The sequence below is a fragment of the Clarias gariepinus genome, chromosome 9, assembly GCF_024256425.1.
Source record: "Clarias gariepinus isolate MV-2021 ecotype Netherlands chromosome 9, CGAR_prim_01v2, whole genome shotgun sequence".
Lineage (NCBI taxonomy): Eukaryota > Metazoa > Chordata > Actinopteri > Siluriformes > Clariidae > Clarias > Clarias gariepinus.
In genome coordinates this window covers 37,188,011-37,214,226 of record NC_071108.1, presented here as the reverse complement: position 1 = coordinate 37,214,226, position 26,216 = coordinate 37,188,011, and the positions used below count along the sequence as shown (strand labels likewise).

General features: G+C 40.7%; 2 protein-coding genes across 2 annotated transcripts; one reads left to right on the top strand and one right to left on the bottom strand.

Moving 5' to 3' along the window:
* The first annotated feature begins 7,227 nt into the window (after window positions 1–7,227).
* On the top strand, window positions 7,228–11,683 carry LOC128530212 (H-2 class II histocompatibility antigen, A-Q alpha chain-like). Its single transcript, XM_053503991.1, has 5 exons — window positions 7,228–7,257; window positions 7,533–7,593; window positions 7,688–7,939; window positions 9,529–9,810; window positions 10,717–11,683. The coding sequence occupies exons 1-5, from the start codon at window positions 7,252–7,254 to the stop codon at window positions 10,854–10,856; spliced, it is 741 nt and encodes a 246-aa protein (XP_053359966.1). The 5' UTR covers window positions 7,228–7,251; the 3' UTR covers window positions 10,857–11,683.
* Window positions 11,684–12,192: 509 nt separating this feature from the next.
* On the bottom strand, window positions 12,193–21,949 carry orai1a (ORAI calcium release-activated calcium modulator 1a). The gene is made up of 2 exons (XM_053503993.1): window positions 21,695–21,949; window positions 12,193–15,419 (listed from the first exon to the last, which is right to left on the bottom strand). Exons 1-2 carry the CDS (start codon window positions 21,806–21,808, stop codon window positions 14,826–14,828), a joined length of 708 nt encoding a protein of 235 aa, XP_053359968.1. The 5' UTR covers window positions 21,809–21,949; the 3' UTR covers window positions 12,193–14,825.
* Window positions 21,950–26,216: the final 4,267 nt, after the last annotated feature.

Below are 26,216 nucleotides of genomic sequence, written 5' to 3'. Positions count from 1 at the left end.
TTTATCTGAAACTCTTGATTTTGTCGTTCTAAGGCTAATCTTTGCTCATGTTTTATTTTTTCAAACTCCATCTCACGCTGTTTCATCAGATCATCTAACTTACTTTTTTCTATTTCTATTTCACGATCACGCATCTCCTTTTCATGTAATTGCTGCATTTTAATAAGCTCCTTCTGCTGCTCAAACGACAATCCAACAAGTGAAATCGACTTTTGAGCTACAGGATTAACCCCAGCTGTTACTTGTTTGTACGTTTTCTTATTTATACGTTATTTCTTATTATTTCTCTAGCCTCGTCTTTTCTCAATTTCCTATCAGCGCCACTTACTTTATTTCGTTTTACAATTTTCCACAGCATTTTTTTCGAACACCGATTTAATAGCTCGTCTGAAGGAGCTTAAAAAAATTCCTCAATTGATGTCATAATACCACAATACGAAAACAACCTTACCCAAATTAATACAAATATTCAGCCTACCTCTCTATCAACTCACAATTCAGCTCAGGCAATTCTTACGGTTCATTTCTGCACATTTTTCACATCCCCATCTAATCCTCTTCTAGTCTTCATGCGCTCCCAAGCCCTTTGAAGCACCCAAATACTGCTGGTGTAGAACCCAACAAATAGTTCAAGAACTCAAATTCAAATTCAAATTTTATTTGTCACATACACAGTCATACACAGTACGAAATGTAGTGAAATGCTTACATGACCGGCAGTGACCTTAAAAAGAGAACGAACACCATAGCAGTGCACTCAACCCAGGAGACACACAAAAATAATAAACTAAAACAAAAAAAATTTACGCAAAACGTCATTACAACCTAAGAGGGAAAGATTTATAAATACATAAATTCCAATCCGCAAAAACTTACCTCTTCTGAGCTGACTAACAACACAACCGACGCTCCAACAAAAGTTTTCGCCTCCTGGTCTCTCCCACCTAATCAACCAAACAACCAAAGTTCCACATCAACGAAATCAAATCAATCTAAATTAAACAAGCCCCCATATGTTACTGTCACGCTCTCAGCGCACCGCGCTGATCAAAGACCGCTTTTGTCTGCTGACATTTCCCTTCTCACGCTGTCATGCTCTCCACCACGCTGGTTTGTTTTCCCCCGCTGTCATCTCTCCTCACACGCCCCCGGACCGCCCTGCCGGCACATCGGTTTCTCATCTGGCGCTGAATTCTTCCGGCTTATAAGGAGGCGACGCGCGAGCGTGCCGCTGGATTATTGTGTGTTTTTGCTGCAGTTTTCTCGTGTTCAAGTTCATGATCCTTTTTCACGTTACCGACCACGCTTTGTCCCCGTTTTTGCCAATGGCCTCACGCTTAGGATTAATCACCACACTCGGATTAAACGGCTTTGAACTTTCACTTTTGTTTTTCGACTACGGCTCTGCTTCGTGTTTGTTTTGGCTCATTGCCCATGCTGACGGATTACACGGCTTTGGACTTCCACTCTCGTTCCTCGACTATGACCCAGATTCGCCCTTCTCACTGCACAGCTCGCCCAACGCCTCACAGAACCACCTGCTTCTCTGCACCTGGATCCATCTCTCAGCCTGCTCGTTCGCCTTTTCGTGACAGAATAATTCAGCCAAGTTATGGATCCAGCAGAGTATGACAGGATAAGAGTGGCTCTGGAGAACCAGGGCACTCTTCTTGTGAAGCAGCAGCAAGAGCTCCTCACCACCAGGCAAACTCTCGCCAACATCACCATGGAGATGCAACAACTCTGACTCAGCACGGTACATAAGCTCTGAAGCCCACCTACCTATGGAGGGGAGCCAGGGACATGCAGATCTTTTCTCTCCCACTGCTCACTGATTTTTGAGCTACAAGCCTCCACCTTCTCCTCAGAACGGTCGCGTTCTGAGGAGAAGCAATGTCCCTCCAGATCGTCTCTTCGTTCCCCTCTGCCTATGCTCGCAGGTCCTGGAATGGGGCCATGGATCCAGGCTGTCCTGTCACCCAGGCTCTGCTCGGACACTCTTTATCCTTCAACAGCGCTTCTGGTGGCCCACAATGGGGAGGGAAATTTCCAGCTTTGTGGCAGCCTGCGACATCTACACCCGCTGCAAACCCAACAACCACCCACCGGCCGGCCTCCTCAGACCCTTACCCATACCTCACCGGCCCTGGTCGCATGTCTCGCTGGATTTCGTAACTGGCCTACCCTCATCCGATGGGAACACCTGTATCATGACCATAGTTGACCGTTTCTCCAAATCCGTCCACCTGGTTCCACTCCCCAAGCTTCCCTCCGCCAAGGAAACTGCTAAGCAGCTAATCCTCCATGTTTTCCGTCTCCACGGTCTCCCCACTGACATAGTATCAGATCATGGCCCTCAGTTTACCTCACGCTTATGGAAAGCCTTTTGTAAACTCATCGGGGCCACCCTTAGCCTTCCGGCTTTTATCCCCAGTCCAATGGCCAGACAGAACGCAAGAACCAAGCTATGGAGATCGCCCTCCGGTGTATGACCACCCAGGATGCTACTACCTGGAGCAAGTTCCTCCCATGGATCGAGTACGCTCACAACTCTCTGCTGTCTGCCGCCACAGGCCTCTCTTCATTCCAGTGCTGTTTAGGCTACCCACCACCGCTGTTTCCCTCTCAGGAGAAGGTGGTAGAGGTCCCCTCGGCGCAACATTTTGTCCGCCGCTGCAAACGGACGTGGTTACGAGCCAGACGATCCCTACTGCAAGCGTCCAGATCGTACAAGAGACAGGCTGACCGCAACCGCTCCAAGACTCCCAGGTATCATGTGGGAGACAGAGTCATGCTGCCACCAGGGACATGACTCTGTGTTATGACTCTCCTAAGGACACTTTCATGCAAGCTCTCTCCACGTTTCATTGGCCCATTTACAATAACCAAGCTAATCAATCCATGCACCCGACTTTTTTTTAGGCTCTGCTACAGAAACTCTTAAGCCTCTTAAAAGTCCTCCTCCCTACTCTTAACAATTTTTATCTTAGGAGCTGTTTTTAGGGCCAAGATGTTTTGTGAATCATTTTTATCTTTACTAAGATTTAGTTCTGAATTTAAGAGAAAATTCCAAGAAAATATCACAATACTAAGAATTTTCTTAGAATTTCGTTACTAGGAGCAACTTTTATGCTTAAGAATCTTTGTGAATACGGGCCCTGGAGCCTATCCCAGAAAGCTTAGGGCATGAGGCAGGGTACAGCCTGGACAGGGAGCCAAACCATCGCAGGGCACAGACACATACACACTCAGGCAATTTGAAAACACCAATTAACCTAACCTGTACATCTTTGGACTGTGGGAGGAAACCCACTAAGCAAGGGAAGAACATGCAAACTATGTGATGGAAGTTTGTTGAAGTCTGTGGTGGGCGTTTTTGCACTACACTATAAATATTATATAGACTTTATTTTAACAAAAACAGATAAGTATAATGCAGCATATCCCCAATGATAAGAGAATTATTCATTCACTTGAATCATGAGTATCAGAGTTCAGTGTTTAGCGTGGTTCCTGGTGGATCAGATTATCAGTCCAAAGTCAGCTTACAAAGTCCACAGAGACCGACCTGATCACATGTTGGAGCTGGTCCTCAGGTTTCATGAAAACTAAAAGCCACATTCCAATAAAAATAAAAGCCTAAGAATCTAAGCAGATGAAATTATCTCAGGTTTCATTATGTTTTAGAGGAAGTCATGAGGATTAACCCAAATATTAAAGAAACAGATATGTCTGTTTATTAACAGATATAAGTCATCATTTGAAGATTTCCAGAGACTCAGCTGTACATACATGTAGAGGAAGTTCACTCCACCACATACTGTAGGTGGCACAACAGAAACAAGTTTAGATGCAAAGGCATGTTCAAGCTCTGGGTTACTGATCAGGAAGCACCACCAGACTACTACTGCCTTGTGCAAGTGGAGAATCATGGCTGACCCTTTGTCTTGACACCAACCAGACCAGGGGCCTCATATATAAAACTTTGCGTAGATTTCATCCTTAAAGTGTGCGTACGCACATAAGGCAAAATTTGCATACGCACAAAAGTTTTCAGATTTATAAAACCGTACGTACGCCAGAACCTGCGCAAGGTTTACTTTATAAATCACAATTATCTGAATATTGTGCGCAGGTGCACGTGCTTATAGCTTACCCCAATCTCCTCCCGAAATAACCATATTTGGAGGTTAAGACCGCCTATTTTGAATATGTATGATCTCCCTGCATATTAATACGACCGATAATTGTCATTGATCTGTTTGGCTAAAAATGGAAGAACAGAAACGAAAAGCAAAAAACTTCACCGACTGCGAAATAGAGGTACTGCTGTCTGAGGTGGAGGGCTGAAAAAAAGTTTTATTTGGCGGGCTCTCTGCAGGCATTTCAAATAAAAGAAAGATGTTAGAATGGGAGCAAGTAACAGAAGCAATCAATGCAGTCCAGTGTGCCGCCATCATCAAATGCCCGAGCAACCCCATCCTGTGCGCAATCCAGTGCATCATCATCATCATCACCCTTTCTGCCACGAGCGCTGGTAACTCAAGGCGTTTACTGACGCAAGAAGTCATGTAGACCCAACGTCACATGGTTCATGCTGTTAATGCGGTGTGTTCCAAACTGAAAGAAATAAAACCTATTTTGTCAGAAATAAGTGGTTCACTTAAAAAACTAAAAAAGTTTGAATGAACTTGCCTTTTTACATTCCATTAATACGCCGCTGTATTGCCATAGCATTATGCACTGCATTAGGAGGGCCAGGGTCGGGTTCATTATCTTCAGTATGGGCGTTCGATGGAACAGGTATACCATTTTTTTAGCAATGTGCAACACTGCGCAAGCCACAACAATGCGGCAAACCTTTGTAGGGGTGTACAATACTGTGCCACCAGACGTATCCAAGCACCTCCAGCATCCTTTTAGCAGACCAATAGTGCGTTCAACCACTGAACGCGTCCGGCAATGCTTCTCGTTATAACACCGTTCTTGTTCAGTTTGGGGTCTAGTTAGTGGAGTTAGCAGCCACGTTCTAAGGGGATAACCACTGTCTCCTGAGAGGTAAAACATTTAAAAAATTTTTAAAGAAAATATAACAAAACAATGCATGTAAATACAATAGGACAATTAATATAACATTTCAAGTGCTAGGCAGAGGTAACAATTAGAAACAATATTATAAAAATACTTTAAAGAAAGTACATGCTTGTAATAGCCTCCAGATAGCTTTTTGTTTTTTCCAGGGCAATATTGATTCAATATAACATTTCACTTAATTTTTAAATGCTATGAAACATGTTTTGTTTCCTGAAATTTTGCATTAAAAATATTAAATAAGTGTGGGTTTGTTTATCATTGGAGATTATAATTATACCTAAAAGAAAAACCATTTTAAAAGGTATGCTTTAAACACATTTGCATCATTACTCAATTACAATTACATGCGCATTCCTGCCAACTTACCAAGAAGCCATCCATCACGCACAGCTCCTGTTTGCAGTCTGTTCTCTACACTGATGTTGGACAAAATGTAGGAATCATGAGTTGACCCAGGCCATCTCGCAACTACATTTGTCAGAGACATACGCGCATCACATATGATCTGCACGTTCAAAGAATGAAAATGTTTTCGGTTAACAAAAGCAAATTCTTTCTCAGATGGTGCCTTTATTGCAACATGAGTGCAGTCAATAGCACCGATTACATTGGGAAAACTGGCGATTGCTGCAAATTGCATTTTGATGTTGGCCTGTTCAGCTTGCGTGTAAGGAAAACGGATGTATTGGGGTGCCATCCCCACTATGGCATCCCATACATATGGCATGAGACGGCTCAGGGATGACTGCGACATACCCGATCGGTCTGCCAACTCTCGCTGGAAAGTACCAGTGGCCAAGTGGCCTAATGTGGTCAATACTTGTACAGGAACACACAGCGCGTGGTTTCTCCACGAGGGTCTTTCCAATACTAGCCGTAATTCAGAACACAATTCCAAGAGAATGGCTCTTGGGAATCGAAATCGGCTCATGAGCCAATCATCATCATGTGCAAGGAGATCTTCACGGTCTCTGAAAACACGCTCCCTCCGTAGAGCGTCATTAGCAAGGTCTTCTAACAGCGCTAGAGCCTCCATTATGATAATATGTTATATACGCACATAAACGTTCATTAAAAAAAATAGTAAATTCAAAGTATTTGCACCTGGTTAAGAATGCTGATAATGATTATTCAGGTTAATACAATTTGATTAATTGGGTGATGTAATAGGATAATTTAGAAGTTTTTCATTTTAAATAGTTATTGCTATTTGGGCCAGTTGGTGTCGCCAAAACACATACTCTTCTAAAAGAGTGCGTACGCACGGTCAAGAGCATCCTTACGGTGCGCACTTATTTACGCCAAGTTTATTTTTTAAAAATCCCGATATGTGCGTGGAAAAATGCGTACGCATATTTCTATGCCCATTTTGGGCGTACGCAACGTTTATACATCAGGCCCCAGCTGTCTGAGGCAGTCTACCACATGATGTTGTTATTTAATCAATGCTATCTGTTTCACCCAGATGAGGATGGGTTCCCTGTTGAGTCTGGTTCTTCTCAAGGTTTCTTCCTATTACCATCTCAGGGAGTTTTTCCTTGCCACCGTTGCCCTCGGCTTCATACACACTTACATAAATTTTCTTTTAATTTTGTGAAGCTGCTTTGAGACAATGACTGTTGTTAAAACGCTATATAAATTACATTTAACTGAATTGGAAAGTTTTATTAAATTGTTTTTTATGATATATTTTTCTTAATCAATATTCAAAGTCAAAGTATGATTTTCATTAATTAGTGTTCATTAAATTAATACTGATCATTATTTTTGTTAGTTTCAGGTCACTATTGTGAGTTTTTTCTTTAATGGAATTTCGCCTACTTACAGGAAGTCCCTGGCAGGATAACTGAAAGAAAGAGAATGAAACAGATGTTAGGCTGCACCTTAAAGTAATGTGTTCACACACCCACAGATCAATATTAAATGTACTTCCTTATACACCAACTTCCTGCTATGCGGAAGCCCAACATTCAGTTCCCACCCAATACCTGAACCCCAGCCACTGGGTGCAGTCCTGGTCCCAAGCCTAGATAAAATGAGTGTCAGAAAGGGCATCCGGTGTAAAAATCTGCGTCAAGTTGTTGTGCAGATCCGATGGTCTACTCCGATGGTCTACAGCCGAAAGAATAACAACTGTACCACATCTTTAGAGGAAACATGATGGTACACATTGCTGCCATAATTTAATTTAAGTTTAAAAAAGGAAATAGATCACTGTTAAAGTCCGTATAAATGTTTGGGTCGCCGTCATTAAACTGAGTGAGAATGGATGAATGGACTTGGATGATTTTTTTTTTTTTTTTTAGAAACTCAATTTACCTGGTTACAGAAAATGGTTAAGGTGATTGGTTGGTGTATAAGGAAATATATTTAGTGTGTGTGTGTGTGGATATTAAGACACTACACTAACAGGTTGAACACATTACTGTAAGGTGCAGCGTTCCATGATGAAGCTCTGCGTGATTCTCGTCCTGTCTGTGATCCTGACGCTGACTTCCTGTAAGTATCTGAAATAAAACACAGTGGAATAGATGATCTGTGGGATGTGATGAAGAACAGCTGCCAGAGTTAAGGTTTGTTTTTTTATCTCTAGCTGAGCACATCTTCAGCAAACTGAATTTATGCAGTGACACTGTGGATGCACCTGAGTTTTTACTGGATCTGGATCAGAACGAATTGATGTATGAAAATTTCAAGACCCATGAGCAAGTCATGAGAATACCTTCGTTTGTACAGGCAGTTAATATACCTGATTTGAGTCAGGCTGCATCGACTGACAACACTAGATGCCTTCAGTACATCCAAGAAACTAAAGCCTTCGTCGGCAGTCCACCTGAAGCCAGAGGTAATCAAACAAAAATACGCCAGTGTGTGATTAAGATATGCTCATATGTTTTATTTTTTTAAAGCTTTGTACTGTAACAGTAAATAAGTCTGTTTCACAAGATTAAGCAACTACCACTTTTTTTTTAATCAGTAAGCAAATCAAAATAAAGTTTTTAATTTCATCCTCATTTCACATGGTGGCAGGGGTGTCAATATTATACAAATAAATCTGCCATTAAATAAAGAATTTTAAATTAGAATTAATTAATCCTATCAGTTAATTACATATTATTATTAACACTTAAATATTTAAAAGTATTTAATTGTGGTTTAAATCTGTTAGTTTATAATTTTTTATTTATGCCTCCATCTGGCAACAGCCACAGACAGAGGTTCAGGTCGTCCCCAACTTACGAGACGAGTTCAGTTCCGGGAGCACGTTCGTAAGTCGGACTTGTTCTTAAATCCGACAAAGTGAGTCTTATACGCCCATGTGACGAATATACTGCACAATATAAAGTATACCAATTCACTTGGCTAAATCGCTGTCCCCTTTCCCCACACTCCCATCATGTGGCCAAAAACCATAACCGCGCCTAAGGAAATGAATCGCCCACGTGTCAAATGTAACAGGGTTGTGATCGCGAGGGGAATCCCAGACGCCATATTGTCTCAGCGCTGTTTTCCACTGTATTGGACTGTGAAGTCTGTTTTGTTGAGAATTTTACAAACTTACAATCATTCAATGGTCAGACATCAAGGTCCCTTTGATCTCTCATCCATCACAGTCCATCTGTTCCATTCTTGTAGAAGGAGGGAATTTCTTTACATTTGGCACAAATGTCCACTTAGGCTCATAGACTGACTGATTAGAGTTTGGTAGTCAAAGGTCAATGTTACTGACATCATATCCATATCAATCTAAACGATACAGTGGTGTGAAAAGTGTTTGTCCCTTTCTGATTTATTTATTTATTTTGCATATTTTTCAAACTTAAATGATTCGGATCATTAAACTAATTTTAATGTTACACAAAGATAACATAAGAAATGTAGTTTTTAAATGCTGATGTAGTTCATTAAAGGAAAAAAACTGTCCAAATCTACCTGGTCCATTGTGAAAAAGTAATTGCCCCCTAAATTGTTTTAATTCCGGCACATTGGATGATTTTCAAGCATGAAGGGACTTTAAGGTCCGGATTTTAACTAGGTCAATCCTAAAAATCCTTTTTTTTAAAAAGCCATTTAGAAGTGGCCTGGTGTGGCCTTGCTGGTGTGTTTCGGATCATTGTCCTGCTGCATAACCAAAGTGCCCTTAAGCTTGAGGTCATAAAATAATGGCCAGACATTCTCCTTCGGAATTTGGAGTAAAGCGCAGAATTTATGGTTCCATTAATTATGGCAATTTTTCCAGGTCCTGGAATTAAATTTCACTAAACACTGGACAAGAACTTTGCATGGTTCAAATGCCAGAACATTGCAAGGGCTTGTGGTGAAAGCTTGGATTGGGTCAGGACTTAGGACATAAGAGGCCACTTTGTAGGGACACTTATTTTTGTAGTTGTACTTGTTTGAGTTTTGTCCAAAGAATGTGATCTTTGTTTTTAGATCCTCCAGAGATCGTCATCTACCCAAAACACAACATGGTGCCAGGAGTAGAAAATAATTTTGTCTGCTTTATAACGAATTTCTATCCTCCTCACATTAACATAAACTGGACGAGGAATGGTGTGTCCGTGACAGAGGGTGTGTACATCAGCCAGTTCTCACTGAACAGTGACGGAAGCTTTAATGTATTCTCCACACTGACGAGTTCTCCGAATGAAGGAGATGAATACAGCTGTACGGTGGAGCATGAAGCTCTGGACTCCCCTCAGACCAGAACCTGGGGTGAGGAACCACTTCACTGGCTTTATCTCACTTTATTTTTTATTCAATTCAATTCAATTCAATTTTATTTATATAGCGCTTTTAACAATGATCATTGTCTAAAAGCAGCTTCACAAAAATAAAAGAAATTTATTAAAAAAAAATAAAAAAATAAAAAAATAAATAATAAAATAAATAATAATAATAATAATAATAATAAAAATAAAATAAATAATAATAATAAATTGTGTATGTGTGAGAAAAATGTGTCTAGATAATAACGAGATGAATGAATGAAATTTCTCTGATGAGAAGCCAAGGGTGACGGCGACAGTGGCAAGGAAAAAACAATGGAGAAACCTTGAGAGGAACCAGACTCAACAGGGAACCCATCCTCATCTGGGTGATAACAGATAGAGATGATATAACACCATGTGTGTTATGCAGCTGAGAGTACAATATAAACAGAAATTATTTAAATTAACATGAAGTCCAGTTCAGCACAGGGAGTCAGTAGGTGCAGAGGGCAGATGGGGTCTGGATCACTGGGAGCACAGGAGCAGGATGTGTAGCTCCAGCCATCATAAAGCAGAATCCAGCTGGAGCTGGTCCTTCACTGGATGCCTCGGAAACCTCTCAGGGTTGGCCTTTGTCTACTGAAGCTGGTACAATCTCCAGATGCCTCGGGATGGGTAGAAAAGTACATGATGGAGAGAATTAGCGTAGTTGCCATTCAGGATAGATGTACTGAAGTATGAAGTTATGGGATGAGTTACGCGTATGCCAGATTAAAGAGATGCGTCTTGAGTCTACTTTTAAACTGGGAAACTGTGTCTGAGCCCCGAACACTGTCTGGAAGGCTGTTTTACTATATAACACTCTCTCTGTGTGTGTGTGTGTGTGTGTGTGTGTGTGTGTGTTCCACAGATGAACCAGTGGTCACTTCAAGTGTAACTCCAACGGTGGTGCTCGGGGTTGGAATTGCTGTGGGGATTTTGGGTTTAGCCACTGGAATGTTCTTTGTGATTAAAGCATTGCTTCCTGATAAGTTACAGTTACCATGCTGAAGTTTGTGTTTTCCCATAACAGCAGTTTTTATTCATTTTATACTCAATGTTTAGCTATAAACACTGATTCCCTCTCTCTGTTCTTTCGTGCGGTTCATAAGAGGAAGCCCAATGTGTGCGAGTCAACTGAGGAGCGTAAACGCCCGTCCTGATGATTACAGTTACAGCTTTAACTCTGACTGTTACACAGCGCTCGCACTGGAGACTCCTTACACTGATGTCAAATAAATGTCTTCTTATAGAAAAATTCACTGCATCAATTATTCTTATTTATTTTATATGTTTTTACTCTTTATGTGGACTTTGCTGTGACTGAGCCATGACTATTGGAGATGCAACTATAGAGCGAGAGCATTCCTATAAACCTGCACATCTGCCAGAGCTGCTGTTATGGAGAATTAATCAACACCTTCTGACCAATCAGGGTGAAGAATTCTGTTTATGTCTCTGAACTCACCTGATATTTGTCAGGTCTTAATAAATTATAAATTAAATTAATGGGTATTAGTAGTGGTAGGATTTTATTATGATCATGAAATAATCCAGTAATTTAAAAGAAAGTGCAAGTTAGCTCAGAACGCCATCTAGTGGACAGTCTCACCACAACATTCACCACGTGCCTTTGATTTAATTTTTTTTGCTTTTAAGTAAACTCTGAGTTCTTTTTAACTCTGAGTTTCTTCCCTTTAGTTCAGTAATTTCTTATGATCATCATGACTCACATTTAACACACAAACTAACACTTTACTGTCCCATAAGTTTTTCACTTACTGATAAACACTGCATGAGTCAGGTGTCTGATGTCAGAATTGTTCGATGTTGGGAAGTCAGGTGGGAAATTTACAAATCATCATTTTCTGATCGAAACTCATATCGTAATAAATAAAAAGTCTATAAATGATTCTGTCTACAGCACTCACACTCATTTAACTGAGAGGTTACACTTTATTTTAATCTGTGTTTAGATTACAGTTATCTTCTGCCTGATTATCATCAGTGACAGTAAGCTGGCTAAAAACAAAAACATTATGGAGTGTGTGCAGGGTAATAAATAATAAATTAAAGTACAAATATTTTTAATAGTAGTAGTTTTTTAAAGAACAAGAAATAATCCAGTAATTTAAAAGAAAATGCTAAAGTTTTGTTGTATTGTACATATTGCGAAATAATTTTTTATAGAGACAGTAACAGTCTTTATTTTAAAAAAATAATAATATATTTAGAAGAAATACGCTTGACCTCAGAACGTTCATTAATAAACAAACACCTTTTAGTAGCCGTTAGCTCAGAGCGCTCTCTAGTGGACAGTCTCTATATCTGACCAAACACAAACAACAATTTTAACTCATGACTTTTATTTTGTATTTTTTTTTCTACACATGAAATTGTCTATACCATAAAAGTGTCTGAAAATGTGAGAAAAGTCTAAAAAATAAAACTCTAAACAGTCCAACAGCCTTCAATTATCATTAATTCTTTATAAAGACTTTGGTGTGATTATTATAATAAAAGTTTGATAAAATACACACACACATTAAACCTAATGTTGTAATACAGAAACATTAAAAAATAAAACCATTTCTTGAATTAAAGATGAAAAGCATAAAAACTTTCGAGTCCTGTCTTTATTACACATTTAATCTGAGCTTTCAGAATTATTCATGGCCATAAAGACGTTCCTCGCGTTTAACACACAGGCTCTTAATGAATCTTAAAAATGATTTGAACTGTAAGTTACACAGTTTTTGGGAAGGTTTGCGCAAGAAAACAAAACATCTTTAACAAGTCAGTGATATTAGAGTCGGTGGTAAACATAAACACACATTCTGTTAATACTCTCATTAAACCCTAACCTGACGCTCCAACGTTAGCCATTAGCATGCTAGCAGCGAGACGGAGTGAATAAAACACTTTAGTTCAGAGTAAAGACAGAAACCCCTCGTCTGTGAAGTGGGAGTGAAGTTAAACATCTGGCCTCACAGCGCACACACACACACACACGCACACACACGCTGTGTTCTCTCAAAGACTTTTAATACAACTTGAACTTAAAAATTCAATAAACAGAGCCGACAGAGTGAGCGTGATTCTTTTTAAACTAATTCTAAAACTAAAAATAAGATAAAAAATTATAATAGCATGAAAGCACAAAGACTTCTGGGTAATCTGCGCTCCTGAAGCCTGCAGTGACTCGGCTCGGATTTAATAAAAACACAATAAAACTTATAACTTAAATGTTGAACGGTGCTAAAACAAGGTCACGGGAGACTTTAATAAGAGTGAGGTCTGATTAGTGAGGTTTATTTATTTATTTATCATGAAGATTATTTCATCGTGTCGTTGTGCTAAACTGTGCTGTAAAACCGGTAACACTGTCGGGGTTCTCCAGCATCGGAGCGCGCATAATTATTATTATCATTTAAAACATTTAAGTTGACCCCTCCCCCCCAGACTCAGCCCCGCCCATTCTCTTATCTATACAAGTACATTAAACTCGTACCTTCAGCAATCAGGTGTCAAACTCGGGCTGAAAAATGTAAAATTCATACACACACACTCACACACACACACACACATCCATTGTAATGGACACAAATAAAATATAAGTGATGAAGATTAAACAATTGAGACTTTACAGTTCTCACTCTCACACGTCAGAGCCACAGAAACGCTCGTCTCTTTTTAATTAATGACATTTATTTCATAGATATTTTTTATAGTTTATTATTTAATAAAAAATCTGCAGTAAATCATTTTCATATTATATTATTTAATTCTAATTCTTACCGTTTCTTGTAAAACTGTCTGTGCAAAATATTCACCACAGTGGTGTGTGTGTGTGTGTGTGTGTGTCCATAAAAATATATAAATCATTTACTATAAAACCGTACGCTTGTCATGAACGCGACTGAACGCTGATCTACACTAACAGTTTTATTGAAAGAGTGTTTATGTTCAGTGTTTATAAAATGTTGTTTTACAAATGTATTTTATTTTTCGTTATCGTGGCAGTAAGTTAGCATGTATTCAACTCCAGCACTCATTTTTTTTAAGAAAACGCTTCCATACTTTTACCTGATGCTAACCTGGTTGAACTCGTTAGCATACTTTGCTAATTTTTGAGGTTAGTTTAATTTTTAGCGGTAAAAATGTGACCCATTTGCAGCAAAAATTAAAACAATTGAGCGTAAACAAGCAAGGACGTGTTTATAAAAACCCTGAGGTGTTACTGCGGCCGACTGCGCTAGCACGAGTTAGCTGACTAGAACGAGACTTATTTTTTTATATCCTGTTGGACCACTAATCAGCAGAAATGTTCAAAAGTGTGTGTTTAGGCTAATTAGTGCGACTCTTTACAATACTTTTTGTTACCTACTTGACGTAAATGTTTTTAAATGATTAGCGCGATTGGACGCTGGGTCTCGGGATGCGGTGGTGAAATAAAGCTCGTTCAGGACTAATAACTCGTTTGTTGCATCAATAATAAAGCGTTTCATTAACATCAGTGTAAATATTTACACTTTAACTTTAGTCAGTAAAGCTCTGACCTCCTGAACACACACACACACACACACACACACACACACACTGTAACCTCTCAGTGAGAACCTGATCGTATAAGAACAATATTTGGCTCTGTCGCTCTGGAAACAGGCGTCTGTCTAATGCTGTAAAAGTACACGTAAATAACAACACTAGCTAGCATTTACAGCTAAAGCTAACTACCCATAATCCACAGCGAATGTTTCTGTTGTACTGCAACTACATACAATAATGTTATACTAGGATGTAAAAAAAACTAGCTGCAAACTAATTCCTACTTTGTATAGCCCCGCCCACTTCTGAAAGAAAACCGTTAAAATGTCAAAACCAAGAAGGAGAAAGCGAGTCGGTTCGTTTAGCGTATGAACTTGGCATCTTTTACAAAAACTTGACGGTGAATCTTGCTTGGCCGTGCTAGCGCGCGGCTCAGGGGTAGAGCGCGGGGGCGTTCTGCATGTTGGGCGACTCCACGCGGTGGTCGAGCTGGTTCTGGAGACGGGTGATGTTGGAGAGCTCCTCGAGTTCCTGGAACTGCCGGTCGGTTTTGTGGCTGACGAGCGAGCGGTAGAAGTGCACGGCGAAGACGATGAAGACGATGCCGCAGGGGACGATGATGCAGGTGGAGGCGTAGGCGGCGGCCTCTCCGGCGCTGATCCCGGGGCTCGCGGTGGTGTTAACCACCGGCGGGGGGCAGGTGCTGGGGCTCGGCTTCGTTTTCTGCGGGAGGAACTTGACCCAGCAGAGCAGCAGGACCTCGGCCAGGAACAGGAAGGTGCCGATGACGGTGGAGAAGGCCCAGGCCAGCTCCACGTGCCGGTGCATGCGCTCGTGAGGAGACTCCTTGACCGAGTTGAGGTTGTGGACGTTACTCACGGCCTCGATGTTGGGCAGGATGCAGGTGCTGATCATCAGGGCGAACAGGTGGACCGCCACCAGAACCGTGGTGCAGGCGCTGAAGGCGATGAGGAGCAGGGGCGGGGACCCGTAATCACGCTCCAGCTGCACCTCCACCATCGCCACCTGGGCACAACACACACAGCACCAGGGTAAACACACCCAGCATCACGGCAACACGCACGCACACACACACACGCTGGCCACTTTAATAGAAACACCTGAACTTCTGAGCGTTCCTAAGCAGGTACCTGACCTTCACGTCTGTGATGATTCGAGTTAATATATTTTTTCTGTATCGTGTTTTATTATCTGTTCATGTCCCGTATCTGTGTGAGTTTATACACACTGCTGCTGATTAGATCACTGCACGATTGGGGAGGTGTTCCTATTAAAGTGGACAGTGGGTGTAAACAAACACAACACCAGAGTAACGTAAATAAACATGAACATGACGTTAAACACACACTCAACAGTACAAACTCACACACTATCTGTATCACACACACACACACTGCTTACTTTAACACACAGAGGAATGACATGTTTATTCTGTTACACTTCGGTCGTGTGTGTATCAGATGCAGTTACTGGGTCAGCAGTGACGCGGCTCTGTTACAGGAAGTTAAAGCCACAGAGAACTTCCTGACTCCAGCCTTCACACTGCACTGAGAGGAAACCACACACACACACACACACACACACACACACCCATGTTCATCTTACTAGTCATGTATGTGTTGTAATAATGAACCAGCCGCACAGCGCTGACCCGGGCCGCGGACGGTACAGAGTGTGTTCACACTGCGCTAACGCTCCAGACCCGCGGTGCCGTGTCCTCACTAGGACTGAAACGAGTCCTCCAGTAATTTACGATTACAAACAATAATCGAGGCAAAATCTTCTGCCTCAAAGCTTCTTTTAATTAACGTTAAAAGCTTGCGTTATGTTTTTGCGCAATTATTTGTTTGGCGTGACACGCCGCGCTTCCGGATGCAAACCGCCAGTAAACACAGACGAAGAAGCAGCGCTGACGTCACCCACAAAGCTGAAGGAGACGCGAACAGTTAGTGTGTATTGATTTAATGGAGCGTTCTGTTACGGCTGCAAAATGGACAGGAGCGATAAAAATATCAGCGAGACAAGAGAAGAAGAGAACCGCGAGAGAGAAAAGAACAGAAACTGTCAGTAAAGACTTCTGTTAGGTCTGAGAATCTGTGAATCTAGAAACTTTTAATTCTGAAAGTAAAGTTGTAACTTTACTATGTCAGTAAACTTAGTGTTTTTATATAATTATTTATTTTAATGTGTACATCATTTAAAATATCTTTTTTTATAGTTTTTGCATCTGAGAAAAGGCTTTAAAATAAGAATGTATTTGACTGTAATGCACTTAACTCATCTCAGTCACCTTTAATCTGTTCCCTGTATTGTGAAGAACGACGATGTTTATTGTTGATAAAATGCTGTATGCGTTTAATAAGAGTAGATTTTTCTAAAAAGAAAACCAATTAATCTTTGTTTCTCTTATATATCTTACATTGATGATTAATTAAGCAAAAGTACATTTTATCCGATTAATCGATTAAATCTTTGGTAGAATACTGGATTATTAGAATCTTCAGTAGTTACAGCCCCGCTCCTCACTAACATACACAGCAGTGTGTCTCAGTACACCTGTCAGGTCAAAGGTCACCCGGTGACATCATCAACATCAGCTAATCGGATTCTACAGAGGAACACAGTGACGGAGACACGGACGACGGTGTGTGTGTGTGTGTGTGTGTAAACTCCACATGTTGGCGTGTGTGTGTGTGTGTGTGTGTGTGTGTGTGTGTGTGTGTGTGTGAGAGAGATAGATGTGGAAAAGGGTCCATATAAGGTGATGTGCACACAAAGACAGGAACGGATCCACTGCACACACACACACACACACACACGTACATGAAGATCGGGACGAGGGCTTTGAGTTTCAGATGTTCCACAGCATCAGGATGTGCACACACACACACACACACACACACACTCTCTCTCTCTCTTTCTGCTTCTGCTCCAGGATTTGTGTGTGTGTGTGTGTGTTTGTTGTATTATATATATATATTGGCACCCCTGTGTGACTTATCAGTGTAAAGAGTTTATATTGCTGAAGTGTCACCTCCTACAGCATCATGTTTCTCTGGAAATTGTGTGTGGGTGTGTGTGTGTGTGTGTGGGTGGGTGTTAAAGATGCAGACAGAGCACTCATCCTCCAGTTCACCACTGCCTGTTACAAAGTGTTGGCACACACACACACACACACACACACATATAAAAACCCTCACAAACTATTATAATAACACCAGGAGTTTATAGAGAAGGCGAGAGTGTGTATAAGTGTGTGATTAGTGTTTATTGCTTTGTATGAGTTTCTTATGAAGTGTCTTATAAGGAAAGTGAAAGTGTGTATGAGTGTGTATGTAGGGCCAGGGGAAGCTCAGTGGTTAAGGCATTAGACTACAGTTCAGAAGATCATAGTAAAATAAATCACACTCACCGAGCCTGGTGAAGATGAAGCAGGAACACGAAGCGTTAGTACAGATCCGATTTTTAGGAGCAGCTTCCTAGTAAAACCTGCTTTATATTGACCCGCGTTTATAAAGCAGTCTGGTGAAAAATGATTATCGCAAACATGAACGCATTTAGGTAAATCAGCGGGGACGTTAGCTTTAAAAACTAAATTCAGCCACTGCGTCCTCAGTGGCTCAGATACCTAACCCTAGGTAGGTACCCTAGGTCACTAACCCTAGGTAGTGAATGACGACTGCTGTGTTCGCTATTACACCCAACTACTGTACACAACACTCGCTTAGGCGCCATTTTGCTCCAGCGGCGAAAAACAATGGCCGACAGCGTCTTCTCATTCGGGGCGGGTCTTTGCTAAAACACCAGTGTCAATCAACTAGTGTAGGAGCGGCCTCTTGTGGTGTGGCGTCACACGGCAAGGCATTTGTGATTGGCCTGATTTCAGAAGGGGCATGTTAGTGTAATAAATGAAAAGAAAACCACTGGGCGGCTCTTTATCATCGTAGAGTGGTTGTGTACACACTCTCCTAACACACAGTTCAGTCCAAACAGCTTAAAAAAGTGCATGTAGTGCTGTATGACCCCTTTAAGGACTGTTTAGACTCTCATACAGAATGTAAATAAAGTTTGATTCTGAGTGATGGAGCAGATGGGACCGTTACTACCCGGTCAGACCATCTCTTTATATCTCCAGTGAAATATGAAATAGTCTGTTGTTAGAATGTTAACACTACTTTTTGATTCTCGTTACCGAAACAGAAAGTTGATAGATTTGTTGTTAGATTTACATTTTTTTTTTATGTAAATGTACTTTATTAAGGTCTAATTATATGCGAAAAAAAAACAGTAAAACCATCATGGCTTCTCTATAGGTAGTAGAACATCCTGAGGCTCCTCATCCTCCACAACACTATTCTCACACACCACAACACTTACGGCCAGGCGCGGTGATGAGAACTTCTGCTGCAGGAATAAGAATTTAAACATATTGTGTGTGACTTTTAATTAATATTCATTTAAAATCTAGTAACGGTTGATATTTTGTTTTATGATTTGTTTCACAAAAAAAGCTTGAGCGAAGGCCAGATGGACAAGAAATACAGAAACCCAGAACTGCTGGAGGAAAACAGAAGGAAGAACCTGAGCAAAAAATCACAACACGCCCTACAGTGTTAGATTCCTCATCTCTCTCCACCTGTCTCTACCTCCTGCATCCTCAACACGTTTATTACATCCATGTTCCTCCTCTCTTTGGCCTTCCTCTTTCCAACAGTCCAACATTCTCCTACCAATATCCTCACTCTCCCTCCTCTGAACACGTCCAAACCACTCAACCACCCAAAGCACTACACAACAAAAGTGTTATTTATAATAATAAATTATTATATTAAATTATAATAAAAAATATTATCTGTTTTTTTTTTTTTGCATTATCTCAGACTAGTATGCTAGTCTCAGTATGAATCTTATACTAGTCTATACACACAGTGCGTTCGGAAAGTATTCACAGCGCATGACTTTTCCACAATTAAAAAAAAAGTATGTATTTGCTTTTCCAACATTGTTGCGGTAATGAGATTTTTTTAGGACTTTATTTATGTTTAAAAAGGTCTTAAACGGTAAGTAAAGGTTTGTAAAATGAATGTTGACGAATACTCCAGACTCTGTTACTGATGTCTATATTAAAAAAGTTAATTTAGGTTAATTTAAGCATTTAAAAAAATGTTATGCTTGAAATTTTTGAAACCTAGATTTCGTAAGAATCATCCACGTACGTATGAAGTGTGTTATGAAGAAGGTGTGTGTGTGTGTGTATGAGGCTGATTGTGTATAATACAGTGTGTACGAGTATGTATGAGTGTGTATGCATATGTTTGCATGTTATAAAGTGTGTATGTGTGTGTTACAAAGTGTGAGTGTGTATGAGTGTGTTACAGTGTGAGTGTGTATTTGTGTGTTATAAAGTGTTATAAAAGTCATTTCTGGTAACCGTGAGCAAAGAAATCTAGATAACACACACTTCTATAAGGTACGCATGAAAGGCGATGTCACATGCAAGTGTGTAAGAGTGAGATCAATACACACAAGAGGAGGAGTGTGTGTGAGTGTGTATAAAGTGTATCTAAGTGTGTGTGTGTGTCTGTGTATAAATGTGTACATGTGTGTGTATGAGTGTGTATAAGTGTGTGTGTATATATAAATGTCTGTGTGTATACGTGTATATATAAGTGTGTGTGTGTGTGTGTATAGGTGTGTATGTATAAGTGTGTGTGTGTGTGTATATAAGTGTGTGTGTGTGTGCGTGTGTGTATATAAGTGTGTATGTATAAGTGTGTATGTATAAGTGTGTGTGTGTGTGTGTGTGTGTATATAAGTGTGTATGTATAAGTGTGTGTGTGTGTGTATATAAGTGTGTATGTATAAGTGTGTGTGTGTATATAAGTGTGTGTGTATATAAGTGTGTGTGTGTGTATATAAGTGTGTATGTATATAAGTGTGTGTGTGTGTATATAAGTGTGTATGTATAAGTGTGTGTGTGTATATAAGTGTGTATGTATAAGTGTGTGTGTGTATATAAGTGTGTGTGTATATAAGTGTGTGTGTGTATATAAGTGTGTATGTATAAGTGTGTGTGTGTGTGTGTGTGTATGTATAAGTGTGTGTGTGTGTATATAAGTGTGTGTGTATATAAGTGTGTGTGTGTATATAAGTGTGTATGTATAAGTGTGTGTGTGTGTGTGTGTGTGTGTGTGTATATAAGTGTGTGTGTATATAAGTGTGTGTGTGTGTGTGTGTGTGTGTGTATATAAGTGTGTATGTATAATTGTGTGTGTGTGTGTGTGTGTGTGTGTGTATGTATAAGTGTGTGTGTGTGTGTATATAAGTGTGTATGTATATAAGTGTGTGTGTGTGTGTATATAAGTGTGTATGTATAAGTGTGTGTGTGTATATAAGTGTGTGTGTGTATATAAGTGTGTATGTATATAAGTGTGTGTGTGTGTATATAAGTGTGTATGTATAAGTGTGTGTGTGTGTGTGTGTGTGTGTGTGTGTATGTATAAGTGTGTGTGTGTGTATATAAGTGTGTGTGTGTATATAAGTGTGTTTGTGTATATAAGTGTGTATGTATAAGTGTGTGTGTGTGTGCGTGTGTGTATATAAGTGTGTATGTATAAGTGTGTATGTATAAGTGTGTGTGTGTGTGTGTGTGTGTGTGTATATAAGTGTGTATGTATAAGTGTGTGTGTGTGTGTATATATGTGTGTATGTATAAGTGTGTGTGTGTATATAAGTGTGTGTGTATATAAGTGTGTGTGTGTATATAAGTGTGTATGTATATAAGTGTGTGTGTATGTATAAGTGTGTATGTATAAGTGTGTGTGTGTGTATATAAGTGTGTGTGTATATAAGTGTGTGTGTGTATATAAGTGTGTGTGTGTGTATATAAGTGTGTGTGTGTATATAAGTGTGTTTGTGTATATAAGTGTGTATGTATAAGTGTGTGTGTGTGTGCGTGTGTGTATATAAGTGTGTATGTATAAGTGTGTATGTATAAGTGTGTGTGTGTGTGTGTGTGTGTGTGTATATAAGTGTGTATGTATAAGTGTGTGTGTGTGTGTATATAAGTGTGTATGTATAAGTGTGTGTGTGTATATAAGTGTGTGTGTATATAAGTGTGTGTGTGTATATAAGTGTGTATGTATATAAGTGTGTGTGTATGTATAAGTGTGTATGTATAAGTGTGTGTGTGTGTATATAAGTGTGTGTGTGTATATAAGTGTGTGTGTGTATATAAGTGTGTATGTATAAGTGTGTGTGTGTGTGTGTGCGCTCCCCACCATGGCGAACCCTGAGAGCAGAGCGGAGGTCCTGCTGGTGGCCTTCAGCTTGGCCCTGCTGAGGTAGAGTTTCCTCCATGAGAGCGCCTGTAGAGAGTGTTCACTCAGACTCATACTGCACTTCCGCTCCGACAAACTTCACCCGGGACTCAACAAACCGCCGCTTTAATCCGGTAATCGCGCTGATCTGCTCGGTGTCGGGGCATAACACAGCTCGGCCCGGAGCTCCTCTCTCTCTCTCTGTGTGTGTGTGTGTGTGTGTGTGTGTGAAACTCACTGACAGTTGTTTCCGTGCTTTAGTCACCGCGCGGAGCTGTCAGGTCAAAAACTACAAACCGGATCTCCCACAATGCACCGCGCTGTAGAGATGTCTGCGATGGTGAATTGTGGGTAATGTAGTCCTGCAGGCACGTCACTACAGCGAGCTGGCCTTACGGTTCTCCTCTTCTGTTTGATCTGAAAATAACTTTTCTATGGTGTGTGTGTGTGTGTGTGTGTGTGTGTGTGTGTGAGAGAGAGAGAGAGACAGTGCCTAAACCGGCTCTTTTATATTCCTACTCAAACACACCTTTATTCTGTCCCTTTAAAGTTACTGTTACACTCCTACACTGTGTCACTCCTGCACTGTTACACTCCTGTACTGTTACACTCCTTCACTGTGTCACTCCTGTACTGTTACACTCCTGCACTGTGTCACTCCTGCACTGTTACACTCCTGCACTGTGTCACTCCTGCACTGTTACACTCCTGCACTGTGTCACTCCTGCACTGTTACACTCCTGTACTGTTACACTCCTGCACTGTTACACTCCTACACTGTGTCACTCCTTCACTGTGTCACTCCTGCACTATTACACCCCTGCACTGTTACACTCCTGCACTGTGTCACTCCTGCACTGTTACACTCCTGCACTGTGTCACTCCTGCACTGTTACACTCCTGCACTGTGTCACTCCTGCACTGTTACACTCCTGCACTGTGTCACTCCTGCACTGTTACACTCCTGCACTGTGTCACTCCTGCACTGTGTCACTCCTGTACTGTTACACTCCTGCACTGTTACACTCCTACACTGTGTCACTCCTTCACTGTGTCACTCCTGCACTATTACACCCCTGCACTGTTACACTCCTGCACTGTGTCACTCCTGTACTGTTACACTCCTGCACTGTGTCACTCCTGCACTGTTACACTCCTGCACTGTGTCAATCCTGCACTGTTACACTCCTGCACAGTGTCACTCCTGCACTGTTACACTCCTGCACTGTGTCACTCCTGCACTGTTACACTCCTGCACTGTGTCACTCCTGTACTGTTACACTCCTGCACTGTGTCACTCCTGCACTGTTACACTCCTGCACTGTGTCAATCCTGCACTGTTACACTCCTGCACTGTGTCACTCCTGCACTGTTACACTCCTGCACTGTGTCACTCCTGCACTGTTACACTCCTGCACTGTGTCACTCCTGCACTGTGTCACTCCTGTACTGTGTCACTCCTGTACTGTCACACTCCTGTACTGTCACACTCCTGTACTGTCACATTCCTGCACTGTGTCACTCCTGCACTGTTACACTCCTGCACTGTTACACTCCTGCACTGTTACACTCCTGCACTGTGTCACTCCTGCACTGTTACACTCCTGCACTGTGTCACTCCTGCACTGTTACACTCCTGCACTGTGTCACTCCTGCACTGTTACACTCCTGCACTGTTACACTCCTGCACTGTGTCACTCCTGCACTGTTAAACTCCTGCACTGTTACACTCCTGCACTGTTACACTCCTGCACTGTGTCACTCCTGCACTGTGTCACTCCTGCACTGTTACACTCCTGCACTGTGTCACTCCTGCACTGTTACACTCCTGTACTGTTACACTCCTGCACTGTTACACTCCTGTACTGTTACACTCCTACACTGTGTCACTCCTGTACTGTTACACTCCTGCACTGTGTCACTCCTGTACTGTGTCACTCCTGTACTGTCACACTCCTGTACTGTCACACTCCTGTACTGTCACATTCCTGCACTGTGTTACTCCTGCACTGTTACACTCCTGCACTACACTCCTTCACTATGTCACTCCTTCACTGTGTCACTCCTTCACCGTGTCACTCCTGCACTATTACACCCCTGCACTGTTACACTCCTGCACTGTGTCACTCCTGCACTGTTACACTCCTGCACTGTGTCACTTTTGCACTGTGTCACTCCTGTACTGTGTTACTCCTGCACTGTTACACTCCTGCACTGTGTCACTTTTGCACTGTGTCACTCCTGTACTGTGTTACTCCTGCACTGTTACACTCCTTCACTGTGTCACTCCTTCACTGTTACACTCCTGCACTGTTACATTCCTGCACTGTGTTACTCCTGCACTGTTACACTCCTGCACTGTGTCACTCCTGCACTGTTACACTCCTGCACTGTGTCACTTTTGCACTGTGTCACTCCTGTACTGTGTTACTCCTGCACTGTTACACTCCTGCACTGTGTCACTTTTGCACTGTGTCACTCCTGCACTATTACACTCCTGTACTGTTACACTCATTCCTGCACTGTCATTCCTGCACCGTTTCTCACTCTTGCACATTTTCACTCCTGCACTGTGACAGTGATGAGAAACAGCCCAGTACTCTGTTTCCTGCCCCCATAGCCCCTTCCACCCACAGACACCTCTACAGAAACATGATTTATCATAGTTTTATCAGTATTTATATATCTATCAGTTTGTGTTTAATGTGTTTGAAGTGAAACAGGAAGAACACTTGGCAAAGCTCTTTATTTGAACACACAGCTTGGAAACTAAAAATCCACATGATGTGCTCTTTGTGTTTAAAATAGAAAAGTTTTGTGGTTAACTCTCTATTTTTATATTGTTTTTACACGCAGCACACAGTAGGGGGCGCCATTACACCTCCATAAACAGAGCTTTCCCTGAAGTTCTCAATGAAACCATATTTATACTGATTAAATCCATCATAATTATTATTTATTAATTTTAAATGTATATTAGTATTGTGCATTGTAACCTACATCCTACTGGTAGATCTGTACCAGGGTTACCGCAGCAACTAGTTAAGCAACAACTGGGAACACCATATCAACCACCTAACAACATTATGACAACCAACAAAATAAAAGGATTTAACCACCTGGAACACTAAGCCACCACGGCAACCGTTCACCTGGAACACCATAGCAACACAGATTTTTTAATGACCTTCCTACTTGTACGGCTGAGATTTGAGATTTGATGTTTGTGTTTTGCTCATAAACAACTTATTTCTTTATTTCTGTATAATACTGTATTCTCCCGTGATTTTACCTCCTGAACAGAATCATTCACTGAACTGTGTCCAACATTCTGTTGCACATTCCTACACATATGCTGACAAATAATATCTGTTTCTGATTCACACTCGAACCCACGCGATACACACACACACACACACACACACACCTATAAATCCCACTATAAACTATACACTCATTAATAAAGGATGCAATTTATTGGCAAATAGCAGTATGTATAAGGGGAAAACATTCTGTTATAGGACAATAATCAACATTCTGTGTGTGTGTGTGTGTGTGTGTGTGTGTGTGTGAGGGGCAGATGTTTTTTTTTTTCATTTATTCACTGGCCTGCCAGCTGCCCTGTGGCCCTTTGTCACTCTCCTTAGCAGGCATTGTGTGTGTGTGTGTGTGTGTGTGTGTGAGGAAGACGCAGCTGTCGGAATGTTTAATATAATACTACATTTTCATACATGGACACACACTGGTGACAGTCTACAAACGAAAATTAAATAATGAAATAAAAAGAGAATTCGAATGCAAAAAAGTCTTTACATTTTAATGTTAGAATTAAGCAGTTACTGTATTTAGTGTATACAAAAACATTGTTGTACAATTTTTTTACGTCATTTTTGTTGTTAGCGGCAGATGGGTCTGGAAGTAAACGTGCCATATTTAACTATTGTTATTTAAATTCTGAGTCCTGATCTCCAGAGGTCTGATGGGAAGCGTGTGTGTGTGTGTGTGTGTGTGTGCTTTAATGGTCTAGACTGTCTGATTCCCACACTGTGTGTCTGGGTCACCTCCACACACTTATTCCATATATTAGGCGGTACGGAGTCATCTGGGAATTAATCAGAGTGAACATTAATATAAATATAAAGTTAATGATTCTGTGCTGTGAGGCTAAAACCAGTGTAATTATTAATGTGTTATTATATAATAATATATAATAATTATTAATGTGTTATTTAGGTAATTAGTTGATTAATTACATGTTTGTATATTTAATTACATATATTATTAATTTTTATTTGATTTAATAATTAATAAGGACATATTTTAATAATATATATTTTGCATAATAAATAATTTAAACTTAACGTTTAATAAATATTTTAGTAATAAATATTTAAATGAAATACTTTAATTCCTGTAATTTTAATTCGATCGCTTGAAGAGTCGATTCTCTAAAACTTCGATTAAGTTTCGTCTAAACCTTTTC